A 19773-nucleotide genomic window follows, 5' to 3' on the forward strand; every position below is an offset into this window, starting at 1 on the left:
AGCATCCTGTTAAAATCTACATTAACAGTAGCTCCTTGTTGTAAGGTAATGAGGCTAACATCCATAACACCATATAAGAATTATTTTACCATATATAAATGTTTGTCATGTACGTATTAACCCTGCGAGAAAGTGGATCAAAACTAGTTTTTATAAAAATATAAAGACTAAAACTGTGGTTCCTACTGGTCAGTTTGTAGGATTTCTTAAGTAGTTAGCTGTGTTGACAGGTCATGATGACCCCGACCCTTTTGGAGAGGAAAAATAAGTAAGGCCAACAAGCCTGACAGCTGTAGGAAATAACAGGTAAGGGTTCTGGGAGTCGAGTACTGAATGAATCTATCAATCAAAGGTTCTTTCCCTTGTTGCTGTAGAAATTTGATGACAAATATAAAATAGTCACACACAAAAAAAGGGCAGAATTTTCATGAATACAAATTTAACCTAAGAGTGGTAAAGGTTCAACAAAGTTGTTAAAATACTTATTTTGTTTTGAGTTCCAACTTGTTTGAAATAAAAAATGAATGGGAGCTAGCTAACGAGCTCACAACAGTTGTACCTGGTTCCAATTACTATTGTTTTTTTTTAACAAGCTCAATCTAGAAGTCAAATGTGTTTACAAAAAATGATTAAAACAATTACTAGAATCAATAAATCCTCCCAGACATTGTAGCTAAAAAGATTTTTTTCTATTTCTTAGAAAAAAGGATCCCCTTGTTTGGCATCCTCCTCTGTTTTGGTATTCTAACACTGTGACTTAGTGTGCAGTAGCACAAAGGAGCAGATGTTTTTTTTTTTTTTTTTTTTAGTGAAGCCGCTTTCTTACTTTAGTTTCTTTGCTTTTACTTGACCCTTTGTTTTGAGTAATTTTTTAGTACTGTAATTGGACCATAGAATTGCAGTGTGACACTTCTCGCTTTTTACCACTTCCTGGTGTTCTCTAGTGAATCTTTATCTTTCCTGGATGATTACACCGTCAGATAAGCACAACTGTTGCCACCCCCTCTGATTGATTAACTTGAGACCTTTGACCTTTTACAGGACATCTTAATTGGCTGATGTATAATCAGCTTCCTTGAACAGGGCTAGTTTTAAAGCCAGACAGATTTAGCAGTGTTGGAAGATGCTGAAAGTCCATGTGCTGTGTGATTTCTGTCACTGTCTTTTATGTGAAATAGATGAATAGAATGGGTTGCTTTTATACATCGAGTCAACTCGTGGCTTTGAGTGACCACATGTAAACAAAAGAAGGGTAAATGAGTGTATCACTGTATTTCGTTTTGGGTGGCTTATTAAATAAAGGCATCTTTTTAAGCCTAACAAAAAAATCCACACAATATCTAATTATTTAGAATTTTTCCCCAGAGTAATCCTAACGAATGTTAAAAAATAAAAAGTATTAAAGTTCCTTTAAATTGCTTTATTAACTCTTTTTTTAATCTTTATTTTGATGATGTTATTTATTTATTGACGCTATTTATTTTCTTATAAATTTAAAGCTTTTATAGCCTTTTAGTCCTTTTCTTATTTTCGTTACATTCAGTCTCACTTTGTTTTAGAAGATTTTATTCTTTAAAAAATAGCTTTTTTCATTCTTCTCTTCGTCCATGTTGAAGATTTTCCCTTGTTCTTCTTGTGTGTCCCTGTTTCTTCTCTCTTGCACACAAGACTGTGAGGAGAGTGTACCAACAGAGGAGCAAAGTAAGTCTGAGGATAGCTCAGTGTGTGGCCCTGTTTGTGTTATTCGGTGCCCAGTGGGGTGTGCCATTTGTGTGTGTGTGTGTGTGTGTGTGTGTAGTTGTGGACATGCGTTTAGTCTTTTTCATGTGAGAGCTCCAAGTACACCTCTTCACTTTTTAATTAGGTACAGGATCCCTGAAAGAACGACAAGCCAATGTGGAACAACGCACAATCCTTCCTGCGGTTTAACCCCTTTCCTCTTCCAGGCTGTTCCTTTATTTGGTTCACTCCTGTCCTTTTCTCTCAACTCACACACACACAATAATTACAGCACCAGACAATTATCCATATACTCCTGGGATGCACATTTTGTTCTCTTAATCTGGTGCCTTGAATAATTAAAAACAACCATGGATTTTTCTTTTGTAAGCGTGACTCAAGAGGGCGCGTTCTTGTCTGATTCTTCTAATCTGAAGATATCCTCAAACTTAATGTGGTTTTGATTTCATTCTTAATTTTTGGTTTGTGTTTTTCAAAATCCCTCTCAGATAAACGTTTAACTGGAGTGTGATCACTGTAAAGCCCATCCTTTATTCTTGTGCTGGTTGTTGAACCATATGTTTTTGCTACTCTTCTTGTAGTAGCAAGATCCTTAGGACCTTTATACGTGTCTTTAAAAAAAGGAACAGATCATGATCCACTTAAAATATTGGACAGTAATATAAAAATGATGTCTTTCATTTATTGTTGTTTCATGTATGGGTAGATGATGTATGCATGAATTCACATTTTTGTTACATATATTTATTTGATTTTTAGTCAAGAAAGAAGAGGAGGACACAGAGGACAAGAAATCCATAAAGAAGAGAATCAGGGAGTTGAAGGTGCTCGATCCCAAGATTGCACAAAATCTGTGTAAGTATATTATTAACCTCTTTATACCTAGATTTAGATCAGTTCTTACTGATTTATTGCGGTGCTGTTAGAACTTTTATTTGTATTTGCTTCTCTGTTTCAGTAATCCTTCTTTTACATGATTTATTTTTCATCGTGGGGAGAATTTTACCTTTTCTTTTTTCTGGAGAAGCATGAAGCAGAAACAATGGTTTTTAGATGAAAAATTTCGTTTTGAATCTTTTTGCCATTGAAAACAATAAGAGGGGGAAGTGAGCTGAATCAAGTCATTTAGATGCATTTAATAAATTATAACAAAAACTGAATAACAATCAGGAGGAGTTAAATACTCCTTTTAAACAGTTCTTACCTAAATGTCTTTTTTTTCCCCAGTAATGTCAAATCACATGTTTTCCGTCCTGATATACACAGGTGTCACAGCACTGTATCATGCACCAGCGGTCTGTTGGGATATTTTCTTCCAGTATTTTTGTGTACAAACAGCTCTTTTGATTTGCCCTTTTAGCGCTTCTGTCAGCCGCCATTCCTTAATTACATTTCAAACTCAGAAAACAGATATCTAGTAATGATTTGCTTTGATGCTGCAGCCTTCTCCTGCTTAATGGGCTTGAATTATGCAGTTTACCTTTGAGTCTGTGCCGGATTTTGGGATACGGTTTAAGGACTTAAAGGTTCTATAACTCAAAACATGTTTCCTGGCCTCTCCATGATATTTTATACTTCAATATAAGTACTTGGGGTTCTGATCGTCCATAAAACTGAAATTGCTGATAGTTACTTATTTTTATCTTCAAAATTAGTTAAGAAAATGTACCAATGATAGACTAGTTTCCCTGAACTTTTCAGAACCAATTTATCACTGAACCAACTCCATTTGGAGGTCAGTTATTAAACCGTTTACCCTTTTTGTTTGTTTGCTACTTCCTCTTTGTTGCTATGTTACCCTTAATGCAAACCTTGCCATTGAAGACTGACTCCACATTGTGCTTATTAGCAATGTGAAGCATCCATTGAAGGGTGTGCAACATGTTCAAAGTCTGGCATGCACACTACAAACACGCACATGTATTGCCTGAAAATGATCCTTCCTAGATCACCGGCCATTAATGAGGATGCTGCTGATCTCTTAAGAGCTCTCAGATCTGCATTCGCTTATATTAAGTGGAGCTGTGACCTTTGTTTTATAGGAAAATGAGAGTAATCAGCCCAGCAACAGTAATAAATCCGGCATCAGAAAGTCTAAAAAAAACAAAAAACAAAAGTAATAAACGTGACAAGACGGATTGAGGTGACTCACAGAGGGAGAGGGATTTAAAGTTTTTTAACTTTATAATAACAGTTTAGTGTTTTAGTATATATATATATATATATATATATATATATATATATATATATATATATATATATATATATATATATATTTATCTTTCAGCACACGTGTCTTCATTGATTTTTACAGTTTAATTTAGCTGATCCTTAATCTGTATTTTTTTTCATGTACAATTAGTTTAAATGTGTTCTAGCACTTTACATATTGTGATTATCATAACCGTGTATAGGGCATGCAGCGCTTATAGTTCTGTTTTGCTTTTTAAAAAATCTGAAATAAAGAAAACAAACATTTAATCTAAGTTATTACTAGAAGGATGGTGCCCCCCTCTGAATGCAGTAAATCATGCAGTGTCTCTTTATTTATGTTCAGAATTTCCAAGAAGTTTTGACTTATACCAAACCTGTTTTTGAAATATTTTCAAATTTCTCTTGTTAGAAACCTTTAGTTAAAATGCTATTCTTTATTCCTAGTAAACATCCAAACTAATAAATATATTATTTTTTTCATAAAGTTATTTAAAAATACATATTTTAGTTAGTGGCGTGTTTTTAAACCATGCACACACTTAAATACTGGAACTTAATATAAAGTGGTTCTTTCTCCTCTCATGACTATTGGCTGTTTCTGTTTATAAAGTTAAAGTGCTGCTGGTGGCTTTTTTGTTCACACTGACACCATTTTACGTTAAAAGTGTTGGGTTTTTCATGTTTTTTAATTTTTTCACAATTTACACACATTTTACAGTCAATCTAGTATGAAACCAATCCCATGCCATTAAATAGGGTAATCTTACTGGCACAATTTATCTATTAGGAATTGTTTTGTCTACAATTCTATCCTTTAATTTAAAATAGTCAATTGTAAATAATTTGTCTCAACTTTTAGATTTGTTAAAATAAAAATCCACAAGCTAAGTTAACTTGCTCTGTTAGTGCATTCCTTCTTTTGTGTTTTTGCATTTTTTTTTAATTCCCTCAATTCTTTATGGATCTGCTTTGATTTATTTCCCGGTTTGGTTATCAAATTTATTTTGAATTGATTAAGCTTGCGCTATAGACATTCTTAGATCATCTCTGCGTTTGTCCCAGCCTCTAATTTGTTTTCTTTTTCTCTTTATGAAGCTATTTTCTTGGGTTCCTTCCGAATGCCTTATGAAGAAATTCGACGTATGATAGTGGAGGTGGATGAGGAACAACTCACCGAGCCGATGATCCAGGTACAACAGGTTTCGCCTATAATTGTACCATTCTGGCTAAGATTCAGCCGCTTTTCCATTTCATCGAACCTGTTGTAATCAAACTATCCCCGCTTTGTTCTGAAATGGGACGGATACTGAGAGGTTAGTCAGTGAGTGAGCAGCTTTTGTCCTGAGGCTCGAGGCAGATTAGTTGTGCTGCCTTTCTCCTACACTGCTGGTAAGGTTCATGCCAAAACTGTTGCCTGTCCTTTTGATCAGTTTTCTAACTTAAAACAGCATGCAGCCTGCGGCTGAAGCATCAGACATCTGTAAGCCCCGCAATACAGCAGGTGTTAAAGCAGTTGGTGTGCACAAACAATCTGTCAGTAAATAAATAAACAAGTACTATGCTGATGTTCAGCAGATTTTTTTATTCTGAACATATTTTGACGTGTTACAGTATTTTGCTTTGTTTCTATAACTTCAACTTTTTAAACAGTTTAACAAAGTTGAAATCACCTTTCTGGATCATAAATGGATGCTTACAGGGAATTCATCTTGTGTATAATTGTGTCCAGTTTAGCAGATGTTTGGCAAATATTATCTGTGCTGATTCTTCACAGGTTTATGAACATAAATGGTATGAGGAATTTTCAGAAATAAATAAAGCAATCAAGCTGCTGCAGCTCAAATTGGTGTTGAATCTGAAACATGTAAAGCTGTTGATAATTAATGGTTGTTTACCTCAAATACTCACAACAGTTATTTTGCACAGTCAACTGATGCAGGAACCTGATTACTTTATCACTACTTACTCTGTCTAATTTCTTATCTACAATATGCTCAGGTGCAATCTCTATAATCTAATGTCCTCCGTGTTCTTCACAGGGCTTAATTGTTCTAACGTAGTTTTTGTTTGGGGAAACAGAGAAAAAATTGCTATACCATTTTAGAATACTCATAGTAAGGAGAATAAGATTAAGGGGGGATTTTCTATAAGAAGTCACCCATTTAAACTTAATAGTGTTTTCATAAAGACATTTACAAAACACATTATTAACAAAGATGTACAAAGTTTAAAGACCCAGTCTAATTATTGTTTGAGCTATTTTAAGAGCCTTCAAGTGTGATCATGCCTTTTTTAGGCATCATTTATTTAGCAAGACTGTGTAGGGTGAAAGGTTGAACACCTGAGGTATGTGTTTACACACTATCCCGCTAGCTTAAAGACCCTCACACCCCCAACCTAACATCACCAGTGCAACAAAGATGGGGAGGAATATTGGAGCTATCCAGCCGTACAGTTTTGAGCCAGATGCCAGCTCAGATGAGGAAAATGAAGACGTACATGGATCTAGGCCAACACACAACCCAGTTTTGATCGACTCAAACACTTTCCTTTTATATACACCATATGCACATCCATCTTTGCAAAAGTTTGGATGGTGTTTGTATTCGTGGGCAAAACGCAGACACGCTGTCTCTAGGTTTCCATCATGAAATGATGGAAACGGAGCGAAAGGAGGTGCCTCAGAGATCGAGATATCTTACTTCCTGTTTGGAACATTTGCTCACAAAAAAAACTACTATTTTAAAAGTTCTTTAGTGTTCCAAAGCCAGAAGCAAACTGCATTTTTTTGTCTGCTCTTATTTTCTGCAATTTGAATAAAAAAATACTCAGAAATGCAAATTTAAGATTTATATTAGATTTGTCAATGATCATGAGAAAAATACCACAACAAAATGTTCAAATCACCAAAAACACAATTGTCTTTGTAGTGGGTCTTTAAAGCAAACTTATTCTACTGTTTAATTCTACTTTAATGCCAGTATTATAAGGATATTGGACATTTCTATTTGATCCTTTCTACATTATTTTGTTCTTAAACCTATAGAGAAATAATAAAAACAAATTCTTCTGCTGGATGTATTTTTAACTCCACCTCTTCACTCACACACTCACTCACAGACACACAACTCCCCATTTCTCCAAATGTTCACAACACATTTCCAACCCCCAAATGACAACATTTGGAACACATGAATAAAAATTGGCATATAAATTAGTACAAACGTCTGTACGACTGATTAAAAGGCAATTTTGGAAAAAAAAACTTTTTAATTGAATTGACATCCCACAAGTTGTGCACTAAATGTAGGCGAGGTTAATGAATGCTGCTGATTATTTGTCTGTCAAAGTGTGTTAACCAAACTGAAACCAATTAAAACGACTTAAAGTTTCAAATGTACACGTTAGAAAATTAATTTGATCAGCTGTAATTTACAGCACAAAAGAGATTAATAGTCATAATGGCAAATTCAATTATAACCCATCAGAAAACATGACGGTGATGGCGAGACATTTGTTTGGGTTCCAGGCATAAATAACTGATTTTCCAGTTTTCTCAATGAATTGTTTCTTTCTTGTGGAACTCTAACAAATGCAAATATGAAAATGCTCCATCTGTAATTTAATTAGGTGTAGTTGATGAGCATTTGTGTAAAATGATTATTTATTTCTTTTTTTCTTTCCTCATTCTGTCCTCCTGATTGCAGAACCTGGTGAAGCACCTGCCAGAGCAGGAGCAGCTCAACGCTCTTGCCAAGTACAAATCCGAGTACTCCAGTTTGTCAGAGCCGGAGCAGTTCGGTGTTGTGGTGAGTGTTCTTTCACGCACAGGCGGACATCATCCAAACTGCACCAACACCTATTTATACCCGTTAAAACATGCCCCTGCATGGCAGAAGTTTTTTTTTCACTTCCCTTCTAAAAAGTAATTTGAAGAATAAAAACCCTGTTCTTGTCCCTTTCGCCTATAATATTAAAAAAAGGAAAAATGTGCTCTTTTCATTTTCAACTCGAAGTGAAGTCCAGCATGGATTGAATGGCTGAACAGAGAACCGTTCCAAAAGCTGATTTGATGTGTTGGGAGTGTAAACTTTGTGGTGTTTGCGTTTCCCCCTCGGTGTCTTTATGAGGACACACTCGGGCACACGGCAAGTGCTTTCATGCGATTAACATAATCTAAAGCTTTTTAAAATTCTATCTCTGCAAGCCATAAGAAAAAAAAAGACGAAACAAATGTCTGCACATTAAAGAGCAGCACTGCTACCTAATTATGTCGGCATCATTTTCTTAAAGACCTTCCAAAGGAGGCTTTACCGGAATTATGCATGAGTGCTGGAGCCGCTTTTATGCGTTCAGTGTTTTCACTGAGCTAAAGAACTGACAAAATATACAAGAATCCACTTCTTTTGCTCTTTTGTATTCATCCATAAAAGAGATGGAGTTGGGGGAGGAAGGGAGGCACATTTACGTTTCGTGTATGGTCATCGGGGAAGCATAGATTGCAGAAGTACGAGCTTATACATTGTTCTGCTGTTGTGCCTGTGTGGGCCCATGGAGGCCTGTGTGCTTTCACCTACATGAACAACTCTGGTTAACTCAGTGCAAACACATATGCTTTGTTGTTTTAGTTTTCATCAACTGCTACACGGATCATTCAGCATTTTCTTTGTTTTTGTCTATAGGTGTTTTTTATTCCTAAATCTTATCAAATGTTTTACTAAAAACACATAATATACATTACTTTTGAAAAACAAATCATCTATGGAAAATAATTAAAGAGGACTTGTTACTATTTTAAGCCTTATGTAAAAAAAACAAAAAGTGTATCGGAGTCTTGTCCAATAGTAGCTGGGACAGGCTCCAGCAACCCCGTCTCCCTAAAAGGATTCAGCAGGTTCAGAAGATGGATGGCATAAAGCAAAATACTTATTTTGCCACAATTTTACGTCTTAAACATTAGACAGCAAAGAATAACCAGTTTGTTAGTCTCACTTTGAGCTGCTCTGCACATTTATTCTCTTGTAAAGAAAAGATACGCTACAAAAAAGCAGCATATCTGTAATCTATCCTCTCAATGTTAATATGTGTTTTTGCTTCATTAACAGGCACATATTCGAAGCAGTTTCATTGGAAAAAAAACATTTTTAGTCATTTTTATCTATATTAACTATATTTCTTTAATCTTTTTTTGCATGTGTTTAAGTTTAAACTGACGGTAAGGGGCTTTTAATGTGATTTTTTTTTCTTCCTTTTTAGTCAAACCACTGAAAATGTGCTTGAGTTCTGTCTTATTTTTAGTATTATCGTTATTTTCTTAAACAATGAGTACGATAAAAACAGATTCATTTTACTCTAAATTGAAGATAATAAAGATATTTAATAAAGAAAATCCTCACTTTGGAGAGACAGAGAAAGGAAAACAGCGTAAACTTTATTCCCTCTAGTTCCATTTATTGTTGGATTTATGTGTTATTCATAAGGTATACAATATATGTAAACATTTTAAAAATTCTGTTTTCAGCTAAACTTACATCTTACTAAAAAAAGCCAGATTCGTTTGATGCTCTGCTACATGCACATGCCCTTTTCTTTTTCTTTTTAAATAAACCAACTGTATGTGGAACAAGAAAACATGCATGCAATATTTCTCGCTATGTCATTTTTTTCCCTCTACTGTAAGATTGCTTTTAGCTTAAAAATACATATATTCTGCTTTTATTTCAGATTTTACATTTGAAATGAATAAATACATATAAACACTAGAGATCAGAAAGGTTTTCAGAAAAGTTTTTTCCTCGTATTCTGTTTCTGTAATTGTTACACAAACTCTTTTCTTCAAATTCTCTCTATGGCTGCATTTCTGTCCGTAAAACATCCCAGTGCCATCTGTTAGCTTTAATAGAAACAACAGCTGTCCGCTTTCATCTGAAGCTGCAATGTTGCCCTTGTTTTCTTTCCTCCATTCCTGATTAGGATCTTGTCACCAAAAAAAAAATCCTTATTGTGTCATTTTTTTCCCCATTTTTCTTTCTGCCATTATGTTTGAGTGTTTTTGCACTTAATTTCGCCTCGTAATTTGGTTATTTTTCTTTCATACAAACACAATGGTACTGAGAGACACTGAAATAGTCATTTGATAAGATTACAGTAGCTATAATTAAAGCCTTGATGGAGGACATGAAACCACACAGCCAGCTGTTGTGTGAAACAGGCAGTTAGGACCAGCCTTCCTCACCATTTACCCCACTCACATACACAAACAGTGTTGTGGCCAGGTCTTGGGCCCAATGCAATATTTTCTAATTTTCTCTAATTGTGTGAGAGTGGTAATCTAAGGCAACCTATTGTATATTCCACCCCCTCTTCTGTCTGCCCTATATGGACACTACTTCCACTATTAACTTGGCATAGCAGGGTCCCAAATCAAATCACTGCCAGCATCTATTACTACTGCCTAGCAACAATATCTTTTCCTACTGAATAAATGTTTTTCAATTAGATTGACAAACTGAGAGTTTGAAAAGTTTTATTCTGGATCTTTTAGGTTTGACTTTGTTTTTCCTGAAGTGTTTTTACCTCAGAATATAATAATTCCCTCCCAAAGCCCTGCTTTTGTTTTGTTTTTTTAATTTTTTATATAACTCAGTTTTGTTTAAGCCTCTGAAATTTGCTATTTATTTTCTCTTAGATGAGTACGGTGAAACGGCTGCGCCCTCGCCTAAGCCACATTCTCTTCAGACTACAGTTTGAGGAGCAAGTAAACAACCTGCGCCCGGATATCTTGGCAGTGAATGCCGCGTGCGAAGAGGTCAGGAGGAGCCTCTCTTTTGGCCGCTTACTGGAGCTTGTACTGCTGCTGGGGAATTACATGAATGCCGGCTCTCGAAATGCCCAGTCTTATGGCTTTGACCTGAGCTCCCTTTGCAAGGTAAGGCTTGAAATGCTCACCTTGCCATTGGCTGTTTGCTTATAGTGTGTAGTCACTGACCCCTCAAGTAGCTAAAGTTAAACATGAGTAATGATCAATAAAGCTTTTTACTTTCATCAGTGGAGTAAATGCAGTTTATACTAAGTCTTGTTGCAGCACGTTTTATTTTATTGACAAAAGCTAAACTAAAGCAAACTGAACTTTACATTTTTAAAGGGATTTAGGACCAGTTGGTCCAATTTTACTGCTGTAATATTTTATCTTCAGTGGTTGTTAAACATTATCTCCTTGGGGTGTTATGATTAATTCATTTATTTGATAAATCTATTTATATTCCTACAACCCAACCAGATTGATCTGTCTGAATTGAATCAACCTATACCATTAAAAAATCGTTTCAAAATTAAATACATTGATTTTAATCAATATAAGAAAATACCTTTTGGGTTGAGGCGTGGTAAGTTTTACTGTGACATTAAAACGACCAATTTTCATCACAGCGGACAACACACATGTAATAGAAGCGAAAAACGATCAAGCCATCACTACAGGACCATACAATGTGGTAAAATGTTCCAATGTTCCATTTGTATTATATTTAGGTGGAAAAATAACAGTGAGCTGAATTTTATAAAACTAAAATGTCAATAGTTTTAAATATATATTGTTTATTTGTACATATATTTAATTTACGCTTGATTATCTTGCAAGAAACACAAGACATCCGGAAAACTCCACCTGCATTACTCAGTACCCAGGTATTTATCTTTGAGTCAAACTGGTCACATTTTTGGCTAAAGATGTCCTGGAGCCATTTTAGGTCGGTGAATCAAATCGGATTGTTCAAAATAAACCAATAACCAATATTAGCAACCACAGATTTGTTGTTAAAGTTGTTCAAATGAATTGTTAAATCTCTATCTCCACATAAAAAGTTTTATCCTCAGCTGAACAGTAATGTTGGCTGCTTCACCTGCATAGCAAAAAATAACTGAAGCTGTGACCAGAACTACTTTAAAAGTTTGCACACTTCAGCACTGCTTATGCATCAAGGGAAAAAATAAATAAATGAAACGCAAACCTATACCTGTGGATTTTATGCATTGGGAACACAGATCACTAAGTTTCTCTGTGTGGTATTGATGGTAAAACAGGATGTAGTCTGTGGAAAGCACACTCCTTCGGTGGTTACATTACAGCTGTTGGCGTACGCACTGCAGTTTCCACAGTAACAACCACTGCAGCCATTTGTCAATGCCAGCTCTTTGCCCTGTTAGACTCAGATGCTTATTCTCATATAAACACAAGAGCATGTGCCAACCATAGATTCATACCTACATGATGGATTGGATGCATTAGTATGACAATAATATAATCAATCAATAAAAGTCTATTTCGGATGCTGCTCTTATGCTTTGTTGAGCAGCGCCGTTCCAAGGTGTCAGTTTCTTTCTCTTCATGCTCATATGGTATGCGATGATGGCGAGTCCACGCCACATACAGGATATACCGAGGAAGACATCACCTTCGTTCCTGCCCCATAGTTTGACAACTTAATTCCATGACACACTCCACAGCACAGGAAAATTGCACCCAGTCCAGATGGAAACAGTGAAATGTTTACATTGTCAACTATGATTACCATCCATCTACATTCAGAGGACCTTTTGTGAACAAGCTCTTGAAGCTCCAAAAATTAGCAGAAATGAAAAGAGATGAGAATGTTTGATTAGAGGAGATAATGCAAACATGATTAAACCCAGCGGGTTTGAGCACACTGCTGTCTACCAATAGATCACCTAGAGAGATACACAGCAAAACAATCTGCAGGAGGGATACACAGCAGGAAGACTAAGAAACATCTTGCAATTAGGCTGTAAAAGAGCAATGATGAGAATTTATCTGAGAAAGTGAAAAATTGGTGCATGTGGGCTACAGATGCAGTAATTGCAGGAGTGGTCATCACATTGGGAAATTGATTGGACTACGAAAGTATGAAAGACAAAATCAACCGTTGCACAATTCCTGAAACTTTAAAAGTGTGTTGACAGATTTGTTTGAAAGCATCCAGCTGACATATCCTTATAATTATTACATATAATTGTAACCGAAAATCTAGTCTCTAACTTTTTATTATTATTATTTAATTTATTCATAAACGGTCCCCCTCCTTGTTTTTCATTTGGACAGAAAATGACCTAAAATGTTTGAATGTCTTTACGTCTGACTGATGTTAAAGGAGGAATTAGACTTGTTACATTGCAAGTAATAAACTACTCAAAACAAATGGAGACAGAAATGTTTTCAACACATTTGCAGAAATTTCCCAAGTGATAGATATGAATTAGTGTAACACTTGTGGTCATAGAATTTTACATTTTGATTATTCTCTTCAATTTGTCACACTCAAGATTTATAGGAGACTTGCCAATTGCTGCTTTCTACATTTCTTGTCCTTTCTAACTTGTGTAACTAGTGTTGAGTTAATTAAAACCTATTTTACTTAAATTGTCTCAACAAACTCTAGAAGAGAACCAAATCTTAAGCCCCGATAGAGATGCAGTGCATTTTAGCTTTTTATTTTGGATGTTTAATATGCCTAATACATTTGTGAGCTCTTTGCACCAGAATGCACACATCGTTTTTTGTTTAATACACTCTTAACTATGTTTAAAACGAGCAGAGATTTGAATTCCAGAACTTCAACAGTTGCTACTAAATTCAAGCACAGCTGTGACTCCAACTTCACAATTTAGACTTTGCAGTCGACAATGTTCTTTTAAAGGACAGCTGTTCAATGTCAGTGAAGGGCGGACTGGAGCTCTATAGAAAAGGTTAATAAAAAAGTATGTTTTTTTCTGCTACAATCAGCAGTGGAATGCAACCTTTTTTTTTTTTTTTGCTAGTATGCTCCTGTTTGGATTGCAAAGCATGTTTCTGATGTTGCTTGCAGAAAAGTGAAGGGGATTTTTTTCACCCCTGAACTATTGTATACATTAATATTGCACTCATTAAATTACAAGATATTTTTTATCGACTTATGGAACATTTGTTGGGGTATGGTTAAAATTGGCACATTGGTAGGAAAAATATAATTCTTAAAAAAATACTAGCTGTCTTCTAATATTCCCACACCAATTTCAGGGTTTCTCCCCCAAAATGTGCTGCAATATGTCTGGGAAGGTTCTCATTTATTATTTATTACTTGTTTATCTTGAAGTTGAGGCATAAAATCTGGACCCAAAATCTTCTCAAAATGTTTAGAAACAGAACATTTTTAATCCAGATGCCATGACTCAACTTTCAGACACTTACTGATAGAATATACAATTAAATGACTGCATTTCTAATATGAAATCTTTTTTGACAAAATCAACACTGTGATGGACGATTTTACAACTTCTAACACAGCTTTTCAATTTGTCTCAAATTAGCAAAAAAAAGAGCAAATTTTCAAAAATCTTTCCATAGCTTCCTAAAATTGTAAAACAAGTATCTAGATTCTTGGCTCTACTAAATAGCTTCAAAACAACTGCAGTTATAAATTCTTTAGCAGTACAAGACTAAAAGGTTTTATATATATATATATATTAACGTATACTGAAATGTCAGGCTTTGACGTAGAATTTTTTAAAATTTTGATTCATCTAAGAATCAGATTTTTATTTATTTTTCCATCCTAAATTAGCTTGTTCATCTTTTTTATCTTTTATCCTGAAGTTTCTAGTCTTTACTGCCCTCCATTTCATTTTTGTGTATTAATTTGACTGATGTCCCTGCCACAACATAGGATTTTGCTCCACACTTTTATAAAAAACAACTAAAAAAGCAGTGTTTAGCTGCAAACATCAAAGGATCATGCCGTTTGCACACTGCTATCAGTCTTTTTTAGTTTGTCAGCAGCTCACACTTAAACTGAAGTAAAAAAAATTGAATTCTGTGATGTATGGGACAAAGAGAAAAGGTATGCACATTGTACACTGTGGTTGTTTTCTGCTGCCAGCCACCCACTCAAACACACGAGACCTCAGTCCTACAAACGGCACGTTATCTGTCAGGTACTCAATAATCCAGGCTTTTGTTGAGGCAACCGCAGCACAGGTTTAGTCATGTAAAAAGCATAGGAGAAGTAGAGAATATGATCTGCATGGTGCCCTTCTAGATGATAGTCGAGCCTAAATCAAGTAGATGGTGTCATTTTCAACTGCAGGTCGATTTTGAAAGTAAAGTAGCCCCTAAAGCACTCTAACTCACTCACTTAGGCAGGTCAACAGTACTGTCTAAGACTTTTATGATGAGTGATGTCAGATCAACTGGCCCATGGCCTTCAGTCAGAGGAAAGAAAAATTCTGGACACTGAGAGACAAAAGAATGAACCTAAAAACAAAACAACAAAAAAACGTAGGGAGTATTTTGTAAATACTTGAAAGGATGAAATATCTTCTTTCATCTGACAGTTTTTTGATTATGTGTTCATGTCATAAAACTTAACCTGAAATTATTTTTGCATACAGTAAACCTCATTTTTTTGAAGATAAATCCAGATAAATGCTCCATCGTTTGCTTTTTGAGGGTCCTCTTGGAGGACGAAGGTTAAACCAGATATTTATTCAAAGGACAACAATTTCAGTTTCATCCTCCCTTTGTACTATAAGTATACAATCTATGGTTTCCTCCCTTGCACACAGTAACCTGATTTATTTACTGCTGTAAACCTGGGCTTGCCAGTGCTAGCAGCTCAGGAATGAGAAGGTTAAAAAGATGACCTGGTTTCCACCAAATGCAACTGATTTATTGTTTCTAACTAAAGCAGATACTTTGGAAATCCCATAGAAACCACAGGAAAAGATAAAGTGAGAATCCTGCAATAGCCGGCAAAACACTCTGCCACCCACGTAATGTAACGTAAAATGTAATCATTTAATGACAATCGTGCAATCAATTAATTACATGAGCAGAGCAGTTTCTTCATTACAGAAATAACATGATATATTAAGATTCTACCCAATTTAGGATTTTCTGATCACTTATCTGCATTAACTGTACTGGTCGTCTGTCAGTCAAATAACTACAATGATTGGAGTAGTATTTCTAATTAAAATATCTCAACATTTTTCTCTGCATTAGTTGCTTCACAAAACTTATAAGCAAAATGGAGTTAAGTCTTCAAACAGAATCTGGGCTTACACTGTAAATCCCTATAGTAGTTATGTTTTTAATAACAATGAGCCTTCTCTCCATCTAAAATTGTGTTTTACTATGTCAACTTTTTTTTGGGGTCAATAAAGTTATGTTCATTAAACTTGTCACATGACAAAACAAGCTTTCTAATACGTGTTTATACTTTATAACAGCTGAAGGACACAAAATCTGCAGACCAGAAGACGACTTTACTTCACTTCCTGGCACAAATATGTGAAGAGGAATTCCCAGATGTGATCAAGTTTGTGGACGACCTGGAACATGTGGATCGAGCCAGCAGAGGTATATGCATAAATGACCGCACTGCAGATCCCACTCGATATAATAACACATTGAATGAGATTTGAGACTGGAGACACAAAGGAAAGGTTTAAAACAACACTTTTTATGAAACTGTTTATAACACGGAAAGATCAGTTGTTAATTTTGACGCCTTGTGTTTATCTTCCAGTGATACCTCAGTGCGATAATTGCTGTTATTTCTGGTCTGCTGGTGTTCTCCAGTGCATATGGAGCTTTATGCATTTCCTGTCTAATCACTTTCCCTGGAACTGTTTGTCAGGCAGGATCTTTCACCCGGTCTTTGAGCTTTTTTTCCCCCTTTTTCTTCATTTGTTTTTCTATATTCATGCATTTTCTTTCTTTAATTGTGCAAAACATACACAGAAAATGAATCTTTTTTGTTTGTTTTGTAGCTTAATGAAAGGTTCTGAGACAGACTTTGAGTTGAGAGAAGGCATCTTTGATCATCTGTTCAGTGTGGGTGGCTGTGAACATTATTAAAGCTAAGAAGTGAATGAAATAGAAATGTAGTAATGGTTTCTCTGACCTCATGCTTCATGGAAGCAGTAAGGCATTCTCACTTTTAATGTGATGTAGCACTGAGCCTAATTAAGACATTATGAAATATATGGGTTTGCAGATACAAAAAAAAACTTTTAAGATGAAAAACAAACAATGAGTTTGACAAAAACTTTGCCTCAAATCTGTTTTTTGCTATTTATTAAGTTTTCTCATCATCCACATGAAGAAAGACACGGATATCAAGATATTTTTATTAAAAATTAGATTAACAGTTAATATTTCTAAAGATTAGGACCTAAATCTCGTAATACGTTGTCTCACAGTGAACTTTTTTCTTACCCTGCTACCCTGATAATTCCCTAGGGGGTTTTCTGTGACGAGGTATTTGTTAGTTTTGTAAACGACGTATTTTAACATTTTAGCCTTTGATCTGTCCTACATTATGTTTTCCTGCCGTCTTGTTTGATAGTACAGTCATGTTCCCATTTCCAAATATGAGATTTATTAGAAAAAAACAAAAAAAAAACCCATTTCAGATGCGGAAATAAATAAAAACTGTCCTTATGTGCTTTAGGTGTATGTGTTAGCTTTTAAAGACTGATACAAATGGTGTTTTTGGTATTTTGAACATTTTCTTGATGGAGGACATTTATAAAGGAACTTATTTTTGAAATAGATGAGTATTTCTGACATTTGAAAAAGCTTGTAGTTGTTACGTAGAAGCTACAGTCAGCAGGTCATTAGCTCCCTTTTCTGATGCATCTGCTTGTGGACAAATAGATCCATGTATGTCTCTCTTTGTTTCCCTGGTCTGAGCTGGAATCTAGATCAAAACTGCACGGCTGGATAACAGCGACATTGCTCACCATGTGAGCACAAATGGATGACGGAAAGTGGTGGTGGCGATTGCTCTAATGGTCCCGGCCACAACTCAGAATCAAATTTCTAATGAACTACTGCTGCTCTGCAGAAACTATGTCCTTGATAATGCCATTTTTTTTTTATTGTAATTTAAAGACGACTGGGTACGCTTTTACAATGGTTTAAAAGACGATCGGAGTAGGACTTTAAAGAATTGTCAGATATTTTTTTGCTCACAGGAACGTCTGTAAAAGGGGCAGAGTCTCTGGAGCAGAGCTAAGGTCAGAGGTAAGGTAGAAAGGCAGGGTGGTCAAAGTAGATTCCGTCTTGTTCTTTGTTCATATTGCTATAGGCAGCTCTCAGGAGGAAGCAGCAAGCAGCCGTCTGCGCTGTTTGTATGTGAGCTTCTTCTGTCACAGCGGGTTTCCTCCTGCGCCAAAGATATTTTTTTACCCACTGCTCTGCACCCAGCAGGGAGAAGTCAAAGAAAGTGTGAAGATGGGAAAATATGGAAGAATGAGTTGTGACTTCATTGTTTGGACCCATTTCACGAGGACTGCTTTTGTCTTTGCTGGGCCTTTGATAGCGATACATAATGATGCTCCACGCTGAGTGTTGCAATTCACGTCTCGTCTTGTATCTTATTTTTTTCCCCCCACAAGCTCTTGCCCTAACCAGACGGAGGTTTAAGGTTGAGATCAATGTAAAGAGCAATCCTCACATCCTTCCAGCTTCCTTTCTCTGCACACCTTGACTTGAACATATTTACATTTAAACAATGAGCTTATTCTCCTTCAGTCCTTTTTTCTGTTTTGTGCTATTTTAATATGCTTACATTAAGTATCTTCTTACTCCACAGCCAGTATTCAGCCTCACAAATCCTATTTCTTTTTAAACCAGGCTGTTGAGTGGCTTCCTTTTCATTAATTCTGACAGCCATTCGAGAGGCCTGTAGACACACTAAAAGGCGCATTACATTCACAGACACTAACCAAAGAGCTTAGCTGGGCATGGAAACAAGGTTGGGTAGAGTTAGCAGTAATGATTAGTGTTCCAGTTCCAAAGGCTGCTGTCTTTTGACTCTTAAACACAACCCTTGTTTTCCCCATTGCCATTCCCTCTTCTCCTAGAGGCAAAACTGTAGTTTAGTTCAGGGGTTGCTTTGTGTTTGCCTTTTTTTATTCCGGTGCTTTTCTTTTCTCTCCAGCCCTACAATCATTATGTCTCCTGGCAGTGTGAAGCAGTTTTTTTTTTTCCTTTTTCTTTTTCGGTGATGCCACTGTCATTCTTTCATGTTTTGTCAACACCTTGTTTTCTTCCACCCTTCCTTTTTACTCTTTGTCCCTTTTCCTTTTATATTCGTGTTTTTGCTGTGCGTCATGACACAGTACGGGTGGTGCTTTGAAGGACACTTGAACTAGATGTTGGAATACAGAAGTGGATCAATGCGCTCATCTAGGGGAGTTCATCTTGGACATTTAAATACCACCTGTTTTCTCAATACTAAATAGACACATTACAATAAGAGACATAGTGTATCAAAGACAAAAATAATGTTGTGCTTCAGTTTGTCTCCGAGTCCTGTGGCCCTGGGGACTCATTATGAGCTAATGTGTAGACTCCACAATGCAAAGGTGGGTGTGTAAAACACTGTTAAGCCTTTACTTTGTGGTTATGCCACATGCAGGTTTGGGAATTAGACTCAGGTTGTAAGTCTATGCAAAAGGCCTCCTTTGCATTAAAATACAAAGCTCGCTTCACTCTTTGGAGGCAGTAGTATGGTTCTAAGCTCGGTGGATGTCATTAGCCTTGAGACGCATTTTACTTTTTTCCCCCCTCAGCCTTTTAATGTCCCTCTATTGAGCACTGATCTTTAGGCACTGTGTCTTTTGCCGTGCAGACTGTGCGGATGCATAGATGTGTGTTCCACTCTCGTCTCATTTATTGCACAGCAGGTTGACACAGTAATAAAAGGATGTCAATGTGGGATTTGACCTCTACAAATATTCCAATTATTATTCTTT

At 35.9% G+C, this 19773-nt stretch overlaps 1 protein-coding gene across 7 annotated transcripts in view; it reads left to right on the forward strand.

Annotated features, from left to right (window-relative positions):
* Window positions 1-19773, forward strand: part of LOC101155017 (protein diaphanous homolog 3) — a 125192-nt gene that overhangs the window by 44045 nt on the left and 61374 nt on the right. For 4 of the 7 annotated variants that reach the window (XM_023953386.2, XM_078944358.1, XM_023953388.2 and 1 more), the window contains 5 exons: window positions 2500-2595; window positions 5050-5144; window positions 7662-7763; window positions 10643-10882; window positions 16237-16366. In XM_023953386.2, the coding sequence (XP_023809154.1) occupies window positions 2500-2595; window positions 5050-5144; window positions 7662-7763; window positions 10643-10882; window positions 16237-16366 (663 nt within the window). Of the gene's footprint in view, window positions 1-1668; window positions 1702-2499; window positions 2596-5049; window positions 5145-7661; window positions 7764-10642; window positions 10883-16236; window positions 16367-19773 lie in introns of all 7 variants that reach the window. The other 3 variants (XM_023953384.2, XM_023953385.2, XM_023953387.2) reach the window with 1 other exon arrangement.

Source organism: Oryzias latipes, chromosome 3, assembly GCF_053564925.1.
Source record: "Oryzias latipes strain Hd-rR chromosome 3, Olatipes_Hd-rR_3.1".
In the NCBI taxonomy this organism is placed as follows: Eukaryota; Metazoa; Chordata; class Actinopteri; order Beloniformes; family Adrianichthyidae; genus Oryzias; species Oryzias latipes.